Source organism: Geotrypetes seraphini, chromosome 2 (assembly GCF_902459505.1).
Source record: "Geotrypetes seraphini chromosome 2, aGeoSer1.1, whole genome shotgun sequence".
Classification (NCBI taxonomy): Eukaryota; Metazoa; Chordata; class Amphibia; order Gymnophiona; family Dermophiidae; genus Geotrypetes; species Geotrypetes seraphini.
Window position 1 is genome coordinate 491,377,418 of NC_047085.1, and position 17,618 is coordinate 491,395,035.

Consider the following 17,618-nt stretch of genomic DNA (forward strand, 5'->3'; position numbering starts at 1 on the left):
TAACGGAATTGGGTGTGCATCCCAGTAGGTCCAGAAGGATGGGATACCAGATCTGTTTGGGCCACTGAGGCGCTTTGAGAATCAGTTGAGCTCTGTCTCTGATGGTCTTTTGGAGAACCTTTGAGATGAGGAATCGATGGAAATGTGTACAATAGATTGGAAGTCCATGGAATTGAGAAAGTGTCCCTAGCGACTGCATGAGGAGCTGGTTATAGGGAGCAATACTGGGCACACTGAGTATTGTTTGCAGTAGCAAAGAGATCCATCACGGAAGTGTCCCGTTGGTGAAAAATGGATTGTAGTACCTCCCTGTTTAAGGTCCACTAGTGATGGTCAAGCTTTCGACTGAGGGAATCTGCAATGACATTCATTTTCCCTGAGGTATTCTGCTTGTATCTCTGTAGAGAAGGGAGAGAGCAAAGGTCCATGTACGATGAGCCTCTCTGTAAAGGGGTAGGGATCCAGAACCCCCTTGTTTGTTCAGATAGAACATTGCTGTTGTCTGTTTGAATTAGCAGTCTTGTTTTGTGCACATACCCGCTTAACGCTCCGAGTATAATAAATTGCCCAAACTTCAAGTAGGTTGATATGGAAGTGAAGCTCTTTTTCTGACCAGACACCTTGAGTCTGAAGGTGGTCAAGATGCGCTCCCCATCCTTTGTTGGAGGCATCTTTAGTCATGGTGAGAAGAAGAGGTGGAGGCTGGAACGGGCATCCCTGTTTCAGGGCCAGAGACCAAATCCACAGGATAAGGATTCTTTTAAATTGTTTGAAAGCGGAATCAAGGTGTTCAGAGACTGGGAATGTTAATTCCAGTTGAGTTTGAGATGCCATTGCAGAGGATGCATGTGCAGACTGGCAAGCGGCACTAGAGGAAGAGACACCGCCATGTGACCCAAAAGGCGCAATACGTCTCGTGCTGAAAGAGCGGAAGTTTGTTGCATTTGATGTGCCAGAGTGATGAATGCTTGATGACGTTCTTCTGGTAGATAAGCCCGTGCAGTCGCAGTGTCGAGTCGTGCACCTATATACTTGAGGCAACTCACAGGTTGTAGGTGTGATTTCTCGAAATTGATGAGAAAACCCAGCATTTGAAGAGAATGCACTCTGTCTTGAATAGTCAGCAAGAGCTGTTCCTTGGAGTGAGCTACTAGGAGCCAGTCATCGAGATAAGGAAACACCATGTGATGTCGTTTCCGGAGGTCGGCTGCTACCACTGTTAGATATTTTATGAATACGCATGGTGCTGATGATAGGCCAAAAGGCAAAACTTTGTACTAGTAGTGTTTGTTGAGATACATGAATCTGAGGAATTTCCAGTGGGCAGGATGAATCGGTATGTGTATATGCATCTTTGAGATCCAGGGTGGCTAACCAAGCACTTTGGCTGATCAGACAGAGAAATCATGTTGACAGAGAAATCATGCGAAACTTCTCTGATATGAGATAAAGGTTCAATGGACAGAGGTTGAGGATAGGTCAGAGATCTTGTGTCTTCTTGGGAATGAGAGAGAATTTGGAATAGAACCCTTGGAACTGTTCGTGTTGAGGTACTTTCCTCTATTGCGTTATTTTGTAGCAGTAAAGCAACCTCCCTGGTCAGCTGCAGAATGTGATGATGCGAGTTGTTGGACAGTGGAGGAAGATGGGAATTGATGTGACGAGGCTGGAAATTGAGTGAATAATCATGAGAGATGATAGTCAGGACCCACTGGACTGTGGTGACTTTCCCCTCCATTGGAAGAAGGTAAAAAAACTAAGAGTAGTTTTGAGTGGAGGAAGCTGAGTCATTGGCTGTTGCTTACGGTTTCGAGGGCGCTGTTTCTGTGACACTGGAAAAGATTGATTTCTTAATGGAGGAGGGCGAGAGTAGGTAGTAAAATGCCTCCTAGGGTAATATTGCTGGAAAAATTGTTGATGGTGCGATTTCCAGAATGCTAAAGAAGAGGAAGGCTTACGGTAAGGTTCAGATTATCTTGAGCATGTGCAGACAGTTCTCGCATAGCTGTAGAATCTTCTTTAAGTTGCGAGACCGTAGCTTTAACTTGCTCACCAAACAAGACTATCTTCCACACATGGAGCATCTGACAGTCTATCATGAAGATCCAACCTGGGGTCTAAGGCTTTGAGCCATGCTGAGCGATGAACTGCAATTGCTACCGCTGCTGTTCTGAAATCATATCATAGGCATCATAATTGGTTTTAAACCGCCATGATTGAACTGATAATAATTGTGGTACTCTGGCGCTTGTTAAGGATTACTTTTCTGTGAGAAAAAAGTTCAGTTTTACCTTCTTACTTTTTTATTTTAGCACTGATCCTAGCGGATGAACCGCTTAATTAAAAAATGTGATTTTGAGTTCGATGTTAGTTTTGTTTTTAGTCAGGCAAGGCAGAAGAGAGAGAACGACCTGCTTAGTTTGGAAGGAAAAAGAACTGTCAAACTCGGAGGTGGAGTTACACAGGCAAGGTGGCTGCACATGCTCAGTAGGTTAAAAAAAAATCCTACTGTACTAGGAGAGAGTTCCACAGCACAGGCTCAGTCCAGGGACTTCACCATCAAGTGGGGCCGCATTACCCTGCTTGTCTATTGGAGAAGAATAGCTACATTCTATTGCTGTATGTGGAGAAACCTCCATTACAGGTAAGCAACTGCACTTCTCTGCAGTATTTAGAGGTTTGTCATTTCCTTGCCTGTGCTCGTTGATGCAATGCCTCAGCCTACTCAGTAGCAGTTCTACTCAGTATTCCTCTACAATCTCCTCCCTTTTATAAGCTATGCACTATACTTACTTCCAGTCATTTCATGTGCTCTTCATTGCCCATGTTGTCATAGAAGCATTAATTGGGCCTCCCACCTTACTGTAGTTTCACATCAAGTCCATTAACAAGACCATGAACTGAGAATGGAGCCCATATTTCTTACTTGCATTGCAGAGCATTAACCACAAATCAACATTGTTGGCTTCTATTGTGTGGGATTTATTCTGATTGGAATGTATTTATTTGCTTTCTGAGAGAGGTTTTGAAAATAAAAGAAACATCTCATTCCAATGCTCATTTTGATTTCAGAATTATCCACAGCAAGGCCTGCAGTATATCCAAGGACAGCAAATTTATCCTTCTCACCCACAAGGGGTAGCAGTGCAGCAGACACCAGCAGTGACAGCAGTTGTAACTCCAGGGCAACCACCTCCACTGCAACAGGTAGGACTAAGGATTGGAATGGGAAATTGAGCTTTAATTACTAGTGTGATAGTGTCCATGACTCTGTCTGTAACTACCTTCAGATGATGATAATCTTAAATGTAGTGCTATATGTTGTACTGTGTACATGGAAGTGTACCAGGTCATAAAAGGGGGGCATAATAATAGAACTACAACCTGCATCTTAGAGCTTCTCATAGTTCTGCACCAGGTAGAGCCCGTTCCAAAAGAAGTATCGTTCAGGCAGATACCAGGGTACAAATTCTATCACAATGATGAGTAGGTCAAATTATGAGGGTAGGCTGTGCTATATGTTAAGATCCAAAAATATATAAACTGACCTCTCACTGACCTGCTATATGTTAAGCAGGGACCTGAATCAAACAAAATAAACATTCTTCATGATAGATAGCAGTGTAGAATCCAGACAGATGAAGAAATGTTTATAAAAATTAGGAAAGCTGGCAGATAGGCAACAGTATAATAATGGGTGATTTCAATTACTCCAAACCAAAAGGAGAGTAAGTATGTTTTCAGATTCACCTATATATAAATCCACACTAACACGAGAAAGCAAAACAGTTTGACCCTTCTATTATTTGATTAAATACCCCTTGGGAGTATTCATGTGGGTGATGTCATCCATGGGGCTCCGGCATGGATTACTTCAAGCTTTAGCAAGCTTTTTAGACTGCCAGCGCATGCGCGAGCACCTTCCCGCCCAACTCTAGCTTGCAAGGTTGTCAGTTTTTCGTTTTCTGTGGAGTGAAACAGATGTATCTTTTCTTTCTCTGTCGAGTTGCCTTCCTGTTTATATTTTATTTCTTTTTCAAGTTTTTCTTCTGGTGAAAGATATGGAGAACCTGGATTACGAAGAAAGATTTAGAGACTGGGGTTGCTCTCCCTTAAGAAAAGGAGACTGCGAGGGGATATGATCGAGACTTTCAAAATACTGAAAGGAATCGACAAATAGAGCAGGAAAAAACATTATTTACAGTGTCCAATGTGGCTCAGACAAGAGGACATGGGCTGAAGCTAAGGGGGGACAAGTTCAGGACAAATATCAGGAAGTTCTGTTTCACGCAACGAGTGGTGGACACCTGGAATGCTCTCCAAGAAGAGGTAATTGCGGAATCTACCGTTCTAGGATTTAAGGGTAAGTTAGATGTGCATCTCCTTATGAGTGGCATGAAGTGACATGGGTAAGGGTAAGCTAGATGCACTTCTCTTTACGAGAAGCTTAGAGCGATATGGGGACTAAAACTATGCCAGGGTACACCTGGCAGGGCCACCGTGTGTGCGGATCGCCGGACTTGATGGACCTAGGGTCTGTTCCAGAGATGGCGCTTCTTATGTTCTTATGTACTTTTCTTTTGAAACAAACGATGAAGAAAAGTAGATACGTAAAAGAGCATTTGGCTTTCCTTAAACTTCTTTTACTTTGCGGCCTTCACACAAACTTCCATCCTAACTTCATCTGTGATCATCGATGGATTTTCGGCTGCTTTTCTACTCCAGCCTGGCTTACCCTCTTCAGCTGTATCAGACTCCGGGGCTATAGATTAGAAGAAAGAAAACTCAAATAATGTTAGTTTTCTTTCCTTGTTTATTTCTTTCACATATAGGTCTTAGTTTTCAGCGGAGCTAAGAAGTTGTCTATTGAACGTTGTTCAATTTTTTGCCTTTGCCTTCCTACTCGCGTGTATTTTTTCTACATATTTTACTTATGTATTCTTTCTGCATATTTGTTTTAAAAATAATTAACACAGTTGAGAATATTTTTATTCTTGCTGTTTTTCTTACCTCATGGGCTTTACCCGCTGAGGCTCTTTTCTTTCCTCAGCCATTGAATTGAACTTGGCTGAGGTGGTTTTTCCATTGATGTCCCGCTCATTAATGGGTTAAAAAGTGCAGCAGGTGCCAACACTCAATTTCAATCACCGATTCTCACAATTGGTGTATACAGTGCCTTAGCCCGGAACATTGCATCGAGTCCTGTGCACGTGACTCCACTTTCAAGAAACGCTCCATTAAAAGCTGCATCTACAACAACAGAAGTTGTTTGGTGTCAGGATAGAGGGAGCTGAGGCATCGCATGCATTGACATCAAACCTTCATCATCGAAGACAGCGATGTCATAGACTCCGGTGTCACACACTATTACTCTTTCTGGTAAGCCAGCTAAAAAGCCATGTGCTTCCCAGACATGGTCACAGGCCAATAAGGCGTCAAATCCAAACATGTCAGCCAAGCGAAGACCCTTAATGCGACTCGTTTCCAACTCAAAGAGTGAATTGTCATCTTGAGTCATCCTCTCTGGAATGAGTCACAGCATCTTTGGTACCAGTGACAGAGCCACAGGTACCGGTGCTCACTTTTCAAGAGAAGCTCGATGCTCTCATGTGTGAAGAGTATGGGGATTTGTTTCTCCTTATTACCCCAACACCGATTCTGCCGGCCCAGCCTGAGCACACAAGAGATACCGGTACTGCCACTACTTCATCGATGCATCAGCATGACTCTCGACACAGGTCATTAGACAGTCATCCTTCCAGGCATCGGGCATCCAGACATCGTTCTAGATCGTCTAAGCATCATTATTCTTCTCCTCGATGTTCTCACACTAGCACATGCTCCTGCAAGTCTAAACATCCAGAAAAATGCAGAAGCACTGCATCGTCTTCCCCAGCGGATCAACCCCATGCAAAGCGGCAACATAGATCACTGTCCCTGAAACAAGGCTGCCCTGTGAACTTCTAAAAGCTAAGTTACCATTTCATATTCTGCTCTTTTCACTGGTTTTCAGCATTATATCTGCTTAATTTCTCTTCTCCTCCCTGTTTCTTACTAAAAAAAAAATATAAAAAAGCACAAAAAAATCCTTCTCTTTCCTCTGTTAAATCTTATTTCTTCTTCCTGCAGTTTTGTTTAAAATACTGTGTTTTAGGTGGTATAGAGCCTATATTTCTGGTGTCTGTGGCTCAGGGGGACTAAAGTAGGGAAAATCCTGTTATAAATCCTGTGTTTTAGGGTAGCACTGATAGAACCTGCGTTTTTGTTTAAAATACTGTGTTTTAGGTGGTATAGAGCCTATATTTCTGGTGTCTGTGGCTCAGGGGGACTAAAGTAGGGAAAATCCTGTTATAAATCCTGTGTTTTAGGGTAGCACTGATAGAACCTGCATTTTTGTTTAAAATACTGTGTTTTAGGTGGTATAGAGCCTATATTTCTGTCTTACCAGTATTCAGCCATTGTTTTCTGCTGATTAGGTGGAGAAGGGAGGGGTTCTGTTTTACTTCTAAGGTTAATTGCATTATCTTTGGGACATTGCTGAAACAAGGCTGCCCTGTGAACTTCTAAAAGCTAAGTTACCATTTCATATTCTGCTCTTTTCACTGGTTTTCAGCATTATATCTGCTTAATTTCTCTTCTCCTCCCTGTTTCTTACTAAAAAAAAATATAAAAAAGCACAAAAAAATCCTTCTCTTTCCTCTGTTAAATCTTATTTCTTCTTCCTGCAGTTTTGTTTAAAATACTGTGTTTTAGGTGGTATAGAGCCTATATTTCTGCCTTACTAGTAGTCTTACTTATAGTCCCACCAACCCCAGGGACCACTATTCATATATAGAGACCCATATAATCAGGACTTCACAACCAATCAAGATGACCTTTATTCTATGCAATCACTGTGGTGCTTTAATTCCAAGACATACTATTTGGAGGCTTAAGGCTTGCCCCATCTGTCTTCAACTTGCCAGTATTAAGGAGGAGCTCTGCAAACTTAAACAGGAATTGAATACAATTAAAGCAGCTTCCATCACTCCACAAAATCATACCAACTTACCACCTCTACCTCAAAGAATAAAACAGCCCAGGAATAAATGGGTCACAGTAGGCTCAGGAAGACTGCGACATGTAACACAGAAACATCCACCTTCACTAATATTACCTCTACAGAATTCCTTCGCTCCACTAGTGCACTGCAATACTCAGGAAAACAGAAGGGAGGTGGGACTGGAACCAATGAAGGAAACTCAAGAGAACAAGAGCACCCTAAGTACAAATAAAAAAGCCAAAAACAGAAAACTATTACTGTTGGGGGATTCCATCATCAGAGGCATTAACCTTGGAACACAGGGCGAGGAGTCCAAAATAGTGAAATGTCTTCCAGGATCCTCAGCTACCAGGAGTTCCAGGCAAATACTGACTATAGTTAAGGAAGAAACTAAGGATTTTAACACTAATGTTGTTATCCATCTGGGAACAAATGACCTGGCCAACAACTCCACACTTGCAGCACAGAAAGCTTTTCGGGAGCTTGGTGAGGGCGTGAAACCTTTTGTAAAGACTTTAGCTTTTTCTGAAATACTGCCTGCATATGGAAAAGGAGAGCAAAGAGTGAAAAACACAGAGGACTTTAATAGATGGCTCAGAGCCTGGTGTCATCAAGAAGGCTTCAGGTACATAGGAGGATGGGGAAATACATGGAAGGACAAGAAGCTATATTGCACTGATGGGCTACATATTACTACAGCAGGAAAAAGAAACCTTGCAGAGAAATTTAGACAATATTTTTCCAGGCATTTAAACTAGAAGGTGGGGGTGGTGTATGTACGAAGGACAATTATAAAGACCACCCCCGGCAAAAGAAAAGATGTGATAGTAGTAAAGGCTGCAACATAAGCAATATCAGCAACTCATTTCTTAGTATTGCAACGGAAAGTGAAACGACACAAAAATCCATACGAAGAAGGAGATTATCGCTGAAAAATAGCTGGAAAGCGATGACCACAAATGCTCGCAGTCTAAGCAACAAAGTTCATGATCTGCAAGCCCTGATATTAGAGGCAGATCTAGATATTGTTGCTATCACAGAGACATGGTTCAGTGAATCACATGGATGGGATGCAAACATACCGGGATATAATCTTTTTAGGAAGGACAGAGATGGTCATAAAGGTGGAGGAGTAGCTCTCTATGTAAAGATCAATATCCAAGCGACCGAAATGCAAGGGACCTGGGGAGAGGAAGAAGCGATATGGATTGCTCTGAAAAGAGAAGATGGAACTTCTATCTACGTGGGTGTAGTCTACAGACCTCCGACTCAATCGCAGCAAATTGATAAGGATCTGATTGTGGATATCCAAAAGTTTGGAAGGAAAGAGGAGGTTCTGCTGTTGGGAGATTTCAACCTGCCGGATGCGGACTGGAATGTTCCGTCTGCGGAATCGGAAAGAAGTAGGGAGATTGTGGATGCCTTTCAAGAGGCTCTGCTCAGACAAATGGTGACGGAACCCACAAGGGAAAAAGCGATATTGGATCTGGTCCTCACAAATGGAGAGAGTATCTCTAATGTTCGAGTGGGTGCTCACCTGGGTAGTAGCGATCATCAAACGGTTTGGTTTGATATAACGGCTAAAGTGGAGAGCGGCCGCACGATACTTAAAGTCCTAGATTTCAAACGTACGGACTTTAATGCAATGGGAAAGTACCTGAAGAAAGAGCTGTTAGGATGGGAGGACATAAGAGAAGTGGAAAGACAGTGGTCTAAGCTGAAAGGAGCGATAAAAATGGCTACGGACCTTTATGTGAAGAAAATCAATAAAAACAAAAGAAAAAGGAAGCCGATATGGTTCTCCAACCTAGTGGCTGAGAAAATAAAGGCGAAAGAGTTGGCGTTCATGAAATATAAAAAAACCCAAGAAGAGGAGAGCAGAAAGGACTACAGGGTGAAACTGAAAGAAGCCAAGAGAGAGATACGTTTGGCGAAGGCACAGGCGGAAGAACAAATGGCTAAAAATGTAAAAAAGGGAGATAAAAATTTTTTCAGATATATTAGTGAAAGGAGGAAGATAAAAAATGGAATTGCTAGGCTAAAAGATGCTGGGAACAAATATGTGGAGAGTGATGAGGAGAAAGCAAATGTGCTAAACAAATACTTCTGTTCTGTGTTCACAGAAGAAAATCCTGGAGAAGGACCGAGATTGTCCGGCAAAGTTACACGAGAAAATGGAGTAGATTCTGCGCCGTTCACGGAGGAGGGTGTTTATGAGCAACTTGAAAAACTGAAGGTGGACAAAGCGATGGGACCAGACGGGATCCATCCCAGGATACTAAGGGAACTCAGAGAGGTTCTGGCGAGTCCTATTAAAGACTTGTTCAACAAATCTCTGGAGACGGGAGTGATTCCTGGGGATTGGAGGAGAGCGGATGTGGTCCCTATTCATAAAAGTGGTCACAGGGATGAAGCAGGAAACTACAGGCCGGTGAGCCTCACTTCAGTTGTTGGAAAAATAATGGAAGTGTTGCTGAAAGAAAGGATAGTGTATTTCCTTGAATCTAATGGGTTACAGGATCCGAGGCAACATGGCTTTACAAAAGGTAAATCGTGCCAAACGAACCTGATTGAATTTTTTGATTGGGTGACCAGAGAGCTGGATCGAGGACATATGCTAGATGTAATTTATTTGGATTTCAGCAAAGCCTTTGATACAGTTCCTCATAGGAGGCTGTTGAACAAACTTGAAGGGCTAAAGTTAGGACCCAAAGTGGTGAACTGGGTCAGAAACTGGCTGTCGGACAGACGCCAGAGGGTGGTGGTTAATGGAAGTCGCTCGAAGGAAGGAAAGGTGACTAGTGGAGTCCCTCAGGGTTCGGTGCTGGGGCCAATCCTGTTCAATATGTATGTAAGTGACATTGCTGAAGGGTTAGAAGGAAAAGTGTGCCTTTTTGCAGATGATACCAAGATTTGTAACAGAGTAGACACCGAAGAGGGAGTGGAAAATATGAAAAAGGATCTGCAAAAGTTAGAGGAATGGTCTAATGCCTGGCAACTAAAATTCAATGCAAAGAAATGCAGAGTAATGCATTTGGGGATTAATAATAGGAAGGAACCGTATATGCTGGGAGGAGAGAAGCTGATATGCACGGACGGGGAGAGGGACCTCGGGGTGATAGTGTCCGAAGATCTAAAGGCGAAAAAACAGTGTGACAAGGCAGTGGCTGCTGCCAGAAGGATTCTGGGCTGTATAAAGAGAGGCGTAGTCAGTAGAAGAAAGAAGGTGTTGATGCCCCTGTACAGGTCATTGGTGAGGCCCCACTTGGAGTATTGTGTTCAGTTTTGGAGACCGTATCTGGCGAAAGACGTAAGAAGACTTGAGGCGGTCCAGAGGAGGGCGACAAAAATGATAGGAGGCTTGCACCAGAAGACATATGAGGAGAGACTGGAAGCCCTGAATATGTATACCCTAGAGGAAAGGAGAGACAGGGGAGATATGATTCAGACGTTCAAATACTTAAAGGGTATTAACGTAGAACAAAATCTTTTCCAGAGAAAGGAAAATGGTAAAACCAGAGGACATAATTTGAGGTTGAGGGGTGGTAGATTCAGGGGCAATGTTAGGAAATTCTACTTTACGGAGAGGGTGGTGGATGCCTGGAATGCGCTCCCGGGAGAGGTGGTGGAGAGTAAAACTGTGACTGAGTTCAAAGAAGCGTGGGATGAACACAGAAGATTTAGAATCAGAAAATAATATTAAAGATTGAACTAGGCCAGTTACTGGGCAGACTTGTACGGTCTGTGTCTGTGTATGGCCGTTTGGAGGAGGATGGGCAGGGGAGGGCTTCAATGGCTGGGAGGGTGTAGATGGGCTGGAGTAAGTCTTAACAGAGATTTCGGCAGTTGGAACCCAAGCACAGTACCGGGTAAAGCTTTGGATTCTCGCCCAGAAATAGCTAAGAAGAAAAAAAAAAAATTTTTAAATTGAATCAGGTTGGGCAGACTGGATGGACCATTCGGGTCTTTATCTGCCGTCATCTACTATGTTACTATGTTACTATGTCCCTAGTTATTGACTGATCTGCAGATTGACCCTAATAGTGATGCCTCTCCTTCATCAACAGACTCTCCTGAGCCATGATCTCTACAAAAGGTCTCCTATTGGAGAGAGAGAGACTTTCTTTTACTCACTTCATTATACAATTGGGGAAAGATCTCTCCATCAAACTTGAGGCAGATTCCAAGTATAATGCTGAATTTGTAGAAACTATGGACTATAAACATCCGCCTAAGGAATTTATTAAAATTCTCTTGCTTGGAATCCTTTATAAGATCATTCCCAGTCCAGGCTTTGACAAACCTCAACTGTCTCATCGGTCTTTGGTGGTGGAATCCACATTGAAAAAATCTGCCCCATCCAAGGTTTACGCCTCAGTCCTGCCAAGTCGAGAAGGTCGTAATATGGACAGGTTTGGTAGACGGCTTTAGCAAAACTCCATGTTGGCAAATCGAGTCATTAATTACAACTTCTATTTCATTTGTTACATGAAGCATCTAGTCAAGTAACTACCTGCTTTTCAGAAATTTCTTCCATCTCATCAAAAGACTCAATTCCAGCACATAGTCTCCACCCTTACTCAACTAAGACAACACATGGTTCAGTCTGCTTATGATGCCTTTGAATTGTCTTCCAGGGCTTCTTCTATGTCTGTAGCCATGAGGAGATTAGCATAACTTGGAATTGCTGACATGGATGTTGACCTCCAGGATAGGCTGATCAATATTCCATGTCTTGGGGATGAGCTTTTTGGAGATTCAATTGAGACTGCCACTCAAAAGCTTTCTATTCATGAGAAGTCTTGGGGATTCTTTACTCAAACCTAAACCCAAGACATCCACTTCCGGGTCCTATAAGCTGCCTTCTTCCTATCAAAGATGTTTTTCAGCAAAACAATTTGCTACTCCCAGACCACAGCTGAGGAAACAAAAGCAACAGCGCCTTCGGAAAACTCAGGCATTTTCTCCTTCTAATTCCACTCAGTCTTTTTGACCAGTTACCCGAGGTCATAGCTTCAATTCCTTTGCATCTGTCTCTTCCTCTACCAATTGGAGGTTGTCTTCAACTTTATTTTCATCGTTGAGAATTGATCACCTCTGACCTCTGGGTTTTGAACACCATTTGAGAGGGTTACTCTCTTCGTTTTCTCGCTGTCCATCCAGATAGTCCTCCAAAAGAGTCTGTATCAAACCCTCTCCAGTTTTCCCTTCTTCAGAAAATCGATTCCCTACTTTTCCTCAGTGCCATCGAGGAAGTTCCGTTGGAACAGTGGAACAGGGTTTTTTTGTCTCTTTCGATGCAAACAAGTTGGGACATCCTGTTTCCAAGAGAACGTTCTCAAATTGGTTGGCTGCTTGCATCTCTTTTTGTTATGTTCAGGCTGGGCTGCTACTTGAGAGTCGGGTCACAGCCCATAAAGTTCGAGCTATGGCAGCTTCAGTAGCTTTTCTCCACTCTACTCCTATTGATGAAATCTGCAAAGCTGCTCCTTGGTCCTCTGTTCATACCTTCATTTCACTCTCCCGCACATCATCATTTCTGGACACCTCACGTGTGCTCAAAACAATGTGTTCAAAAAAACAGTGATATTTATAAATCACACAATGTGCATCTGTAAAGCAGAGAGTCCTGCTGAAAGAACCCCTCCAGCCGACCCTACCAGTTCTGGCAGCGTTGTTGATTCTTCACTTCTCTGATTAGCAACGGGTCCCTGAGGAAGGAACATTTCGAGTCCCAGAAACTGGGCTTGGTTGGACCTGGTTACAAGGCCATGTGGGAATACTGCTTTCCTTATCTGAATATTAGACCATTTATATATTTTGGTTGGTTTATTTAAATCAGAGCAGTTCATAACGTTGCCACTTGGTGGTGCCAAACTATCAAAGAAAAGTAGCATCCTGTTGGGTTGGGTTGAGTAGGTATTCCTTGTTCCTGGTTATTTTAAAAAAAGAAAAATTAAAATAGGTAAAGACCATATGACCAGTCTGCCCACCTGTACCTTTTACTGTCCCTTCCTCTCCATTAGATTCTCTGTACTTATTCCAAGCTTTCTTTAATTCATATATAGTCAGTCTCTACCACCTCCATTCCACAAATTCACTATCCTTTCTATGATGAAAATTTTTCCTCATTATGCTCCTGAGTCTATCCCTTTTCATCTTCATCCTGGTGCTTCCTTTCAAGTGAAACAGACTTGCCTACTGAGGTCTGTCCACATATACTTGACCAGTGACCATTTTTGTAGCTGCCCTCTGGACTGACTATCCTGTTTTTAGATTTTTGAAGTTCTGTGAAACAGGTTATGGTTAGACCTGTAAGTATAGGAAAGCATTGAAAATAATTACCTAAGAAGGTAGTAGAATCTTCTTCATTGGGCATCTGTCTGGAATAGTTTTGATATACACTGGTCTGTGTTAGCTGGCAGCAATCAGTATATTCTACTGGGCTTCTGTGACTGGTGTCATTATTATTGCAGTTGTCTGGATCTTGCTGCACTTAAGTAAGTGGAAACTGACGTTTCAGCTGCAGCATGATGGCTGGAATTAGAGATTGACACAGGGACAAATTTGTCCCCGTCCCCACAGGAAATCAATTTGTCCACGAGTTTTGTTGTTGTCCCAGTCCCTGCCCTATTCCTGTAATCTCTGCATTAACTGCACAGGCCTCGAACACTTATGATTTTAAAGCGTTTGAGGCTTCTGCATATGAGGATGGAGCTTGCAGGAATGGGACTTGCGAGGACAGGACAGAAAAAAGTTCAAGTGGGGATGAGGAAAAATTTGTCCCCCGATATTCTCTAGCTGGAATATCAGTTCTACTTACTGATTCACTGGCTGAGTTAGACCTAGTTATTCAATGCCAGGCTATGTCTATGCACCAGCATCAAATATTGTGCCTAACCAAACTGCTGTTGGCCACCTGAACTTAACACTGATCCTGTCCAATATTCAGCTGGGATCTACATAAGATACTTATCCCAGGACAAGCAGGCAGCATATTCTCAAAAGTGGGTGATGTCACCGACGGAGCCCCGCAGCGGACAGCCTCGAAAGCAGACTTGCTTGAAGATCTTTGTAAGAGCTTCGGAGTGCTGCACTGCGTATGTGTGAGTGCCTTCCCGCCCGAGTTAGGGCGCATGTCTCCTGTGAGGTACCTCAGTTCAGCGTTTTCCGTGGAGCCGAGAAGTTCTCTTCTTTTCAGCTCTGCAGCCTTTGTTGCCTTCTCTCACTGCGGCATTTTATAATTTTTATTATTAAGTCGCTGTGCTCGCGTTTCTATTTGGTTTCTTTTGTAAAAAAAACAAAAACTTTTATTTCTATTTTTCGTTTTTCTTCCGGTCAGCGGCCTAGGCCTGGCCGCTCACCTTGTTCAATACGTCGGACTTTTTTTTTTCTATGTCCCAGCCTCTTAATGGGTTCAAAAAGTGTAGCCATTGCAACAAGACTATTTCAATCACCGATCCCCATAGTCTGTGTATTGCTTGTTTGGGTCCTGAACATTGCCCCGACGCTTGTTTACGCTGTGCTACCCTTCAACCTCGAGCCCTTCGTCAACGTCGTGCCAAGCTTCTCCAACTTTTTGGCACTATGGACCAACCGCCTGAGAACGTCTCGACCTTGGCTTCGGGGACGGCCTCGACATCTAAGGTCTCGACATCTAAGTCCTCAACCTCGACGTCAGCTTCTGCCTCCACCAAGGCCTCGACCTCAACATCTTTGGTCTCGACTCTGCTTCCTACAAGCCAGCCTGAGACTCCTGTAGCAGCACTTCGAAGCAAGCCTCGGAAGTCTCGCCAGTTCTCATCCAGTGACTCTTCACCTACTCCTTGGACACAGTCTCCTCCACCTCGACCGAAGCATCGCTCGAGGCATCTCGCTTCCAAGCTTCCTCAGGAGACATCTTTACAACAGAAACCCTCGCCTTCACTGAATACTGAGACTTCTATGCCTCGTTTATCCAAGGCTACTGAGACTTCTTCCAAATTTAAACATAAGTCTCACAAAGCTATTACACCAGCTCTTCTCCTCGAGGTCCATCGAGGTCGAAGACCCCTCCATCGAGACCGCCTCCGAGGGAGCCTTCTCCTCCTGCCTCTACCCAATCTATTTCTCGAACCCTGGAGACTTCACCATCAAGGGTTTTGAAGCGCAAACACTCACTGACTCCTCCTCACGCAGGTAGTGCAGCTTCCTCAATAACTGTGCGCCTGGACTCTGAGCCTCTGTCTCAGTATTCCAGAGAGGCTTCTCCTTCCTACTCAGTAGTCCCTCGATCTCGCACTCCTTCTCCTGAAGGTGCCTCGACCTTGAAGTCTGCCCCTTTTTCCAAGTTCATCTTCGACATGGGAAAAGTTCTTCAACTGGATCTCCACTCTGATTCCAAGTATACACCTGAATACTTGGCCGACATGGAGATGCCTCATCCACCCAAGAAGACCTTGAGGCTTCCTATGACTCCAGTATTGAAGCAAACTTTCCTACAGAATATGGAAACTCCTCATTCCATGACAGCCATTCCATCCAAGCTGGTATCACACAGTACCTTGCAAAGGCTTTGAAAAATCTCAATTGTCCCATCAGTCTTTGGTGGTGGAATCTTCTTTAAAGAAAGCTCATCCATCTAAGCTTTACGCTGCGGTCCCTCCAGGCAGGGAAGGCCGTACCATGGACAAGTTTGGCCGCAGATTATACTAGAATTCCATGATGGCAAACAGAATTCTTAATTACAACTACATTTTCATGGCTTATTTTAATCATTTCCTCAAATTGATGCCTAAATTCTATCCAGCTCTTAAGGAACAAAGCCTTCCAGAATTCAAACATATCATCAGCACTCGTCTCAACTTCGACTCTTCATGCTGCAAGCCACATACGATGCTTTTGAGCTCTCTTCTAGAGTTTCTGCCTTTGCAGTAGTCATGCGCCATCTCGCCTGGCTCCGCATTGTTGATATGGATCCCAATCTGCAGGACCGTCTAGCGAATTTGCCTTGCCAGGGAAGTGAACTCTTTGATGACTCTATTGAAGCTGCTACAAAGCGCCTCTCTGAACATGAGCACTTTTTGCTTCCTTGATTCGGACGAAGCCTAGGACTCCTCCACCTCGGCAATACAAGCAACCACCATGTCGAAGGCAGAAGGCTCAGATGAATGCAGAAGGCTCAGACTCCTGCTGCGACTAAACCTGCTCAGCCTTTTTGACATTCCCAGTCTGAGCATGCCAATCTCCCTGCATCAAAATTCTCTTCTGCCCATAGGAGGTCGTCTTCACCAATTTTATCACCAGTGGGAGAGGATCACCTTAGATCTTTGGGTTCTCACCATCCTTCGAGAGGGATACTCATTTCATTTTCTTCAGGTGCCTCCTGATTGCCCTCCAAGAGAGTGTCTTTTCAATTCATCGCAACTTCCCCTTCTTCAGGAAGCTCAGGCTCTTCTTCGCCTTCGAGCTGTTGAGGAGGTTCCTCTGAACCAACGGGACATGGGCTTTTATTCCTGTTATTTTCTAGTCCCAAAGAAGACGGGGGATTTGCGACCCACTCTGGACCTCAGAGCCCTCAACAAATTTCTAGTCAAAGAGAAGTTTTGGATGCTTTCTTTACCAACCTTATATTCCCTGATGGATCAGGGAGATTGGCTATGCTCTCTAGATCTCAAAGAGGCTTACCGTCATATCCCGATTCATCCAGCCTCTCGCAAATACCTTCGATTCCAGGAGGGGAATCTTCATCTACAATACAGAGTTCTTCCTTTCGGACTCGCCTCATCCCCCAGAGTCTTCACGAAATGTCTGGTGGTGGTGGCTGCAGCCCTCCGTGCCCAGAGTCTTCAAGTTTTTCCATACCTAGACGACTGGCTCATCAAGGCCCCCTCTCAACAAGGGGTTATTGCAGCGACCCAACAGACTATTATGTTCCTCCAATGTCTGGGGTTCGAAGTCAACTTTCCAAAATCCCAGTTGACCCCATCTCAGACTCTTCAGTTCATTGGGGCCACTCTGGACACTGTCCAACTCAGAGCGTTTCTACCTCCACCACGTCGGGATACCCTCATTCGCCTTTTCCATCAAGTGTCTCATCTCGCATCAATTTCAGCAAGACAAATGATGGTTCTGCTCGGTCACATGGCTTCTACAGTTCACGTGACACCTTTTGTTAGACTTCACCTTCGCATACCTCAGTGGACCCTGGCATCTGAGTGGCAACAAGCTACCGATCCACTTTCTCAACAAATTACAGTAAGCAGTTGAAGCAGTCTCTCCACTGGTGGATGCTCTCTTCCAGTCTTTCCAGAGGTTTGCTGTTCCACACTCTCCCTCATCAGAAGGTTCTCACAACAGACTCGTCAACCTATGCATGGAGAGCCCATCTCGACGGTCTCCGTACCCAAGGTCATTGGTCTCCTGCGGACCGTCTTTGTCACATCAATCTGTTGGAACTCAGAGCGATCTTCAATGCTCTCAAAGCTTTTCAACACCTTCTTCACGACCAGGTAGTCCTTGTCCGGACGGAAAACCTAGTCGCCATGTACTGTGTCAATAAACAGGGAGGTACGGGATCTCACTCCCTTTGTCAAGA

General features: G+C 43.9%; 1 protein-coding gene across 4 annotated transcripts in view; it reads left to right on the forward strand.

The window, feature by feature from the left end:
• The window catches only part of SETD2 (SET domain containing 2, histone lysine methyltransferase), a 282,749-nt gene that overhangs the window by 222,589 nt on the left and 42,542 nt on the right, over window positions 1-17,618 (forward strand). For all 4 annotated transcript variants that reach the window (XM_033931879.1, XM_033931878.1, XM_033931876.1 and 1 more), the window contains one exon: window positions 3,073-3,207. In XM_033931879.1, the coding sequence (XP_033787770.1) occupies window positions 3,073-3,207 (135 nt within the window). The remainder of the gene's footprint in view (window positions 1-3,072; window positions 3,208-17,618) is intronic.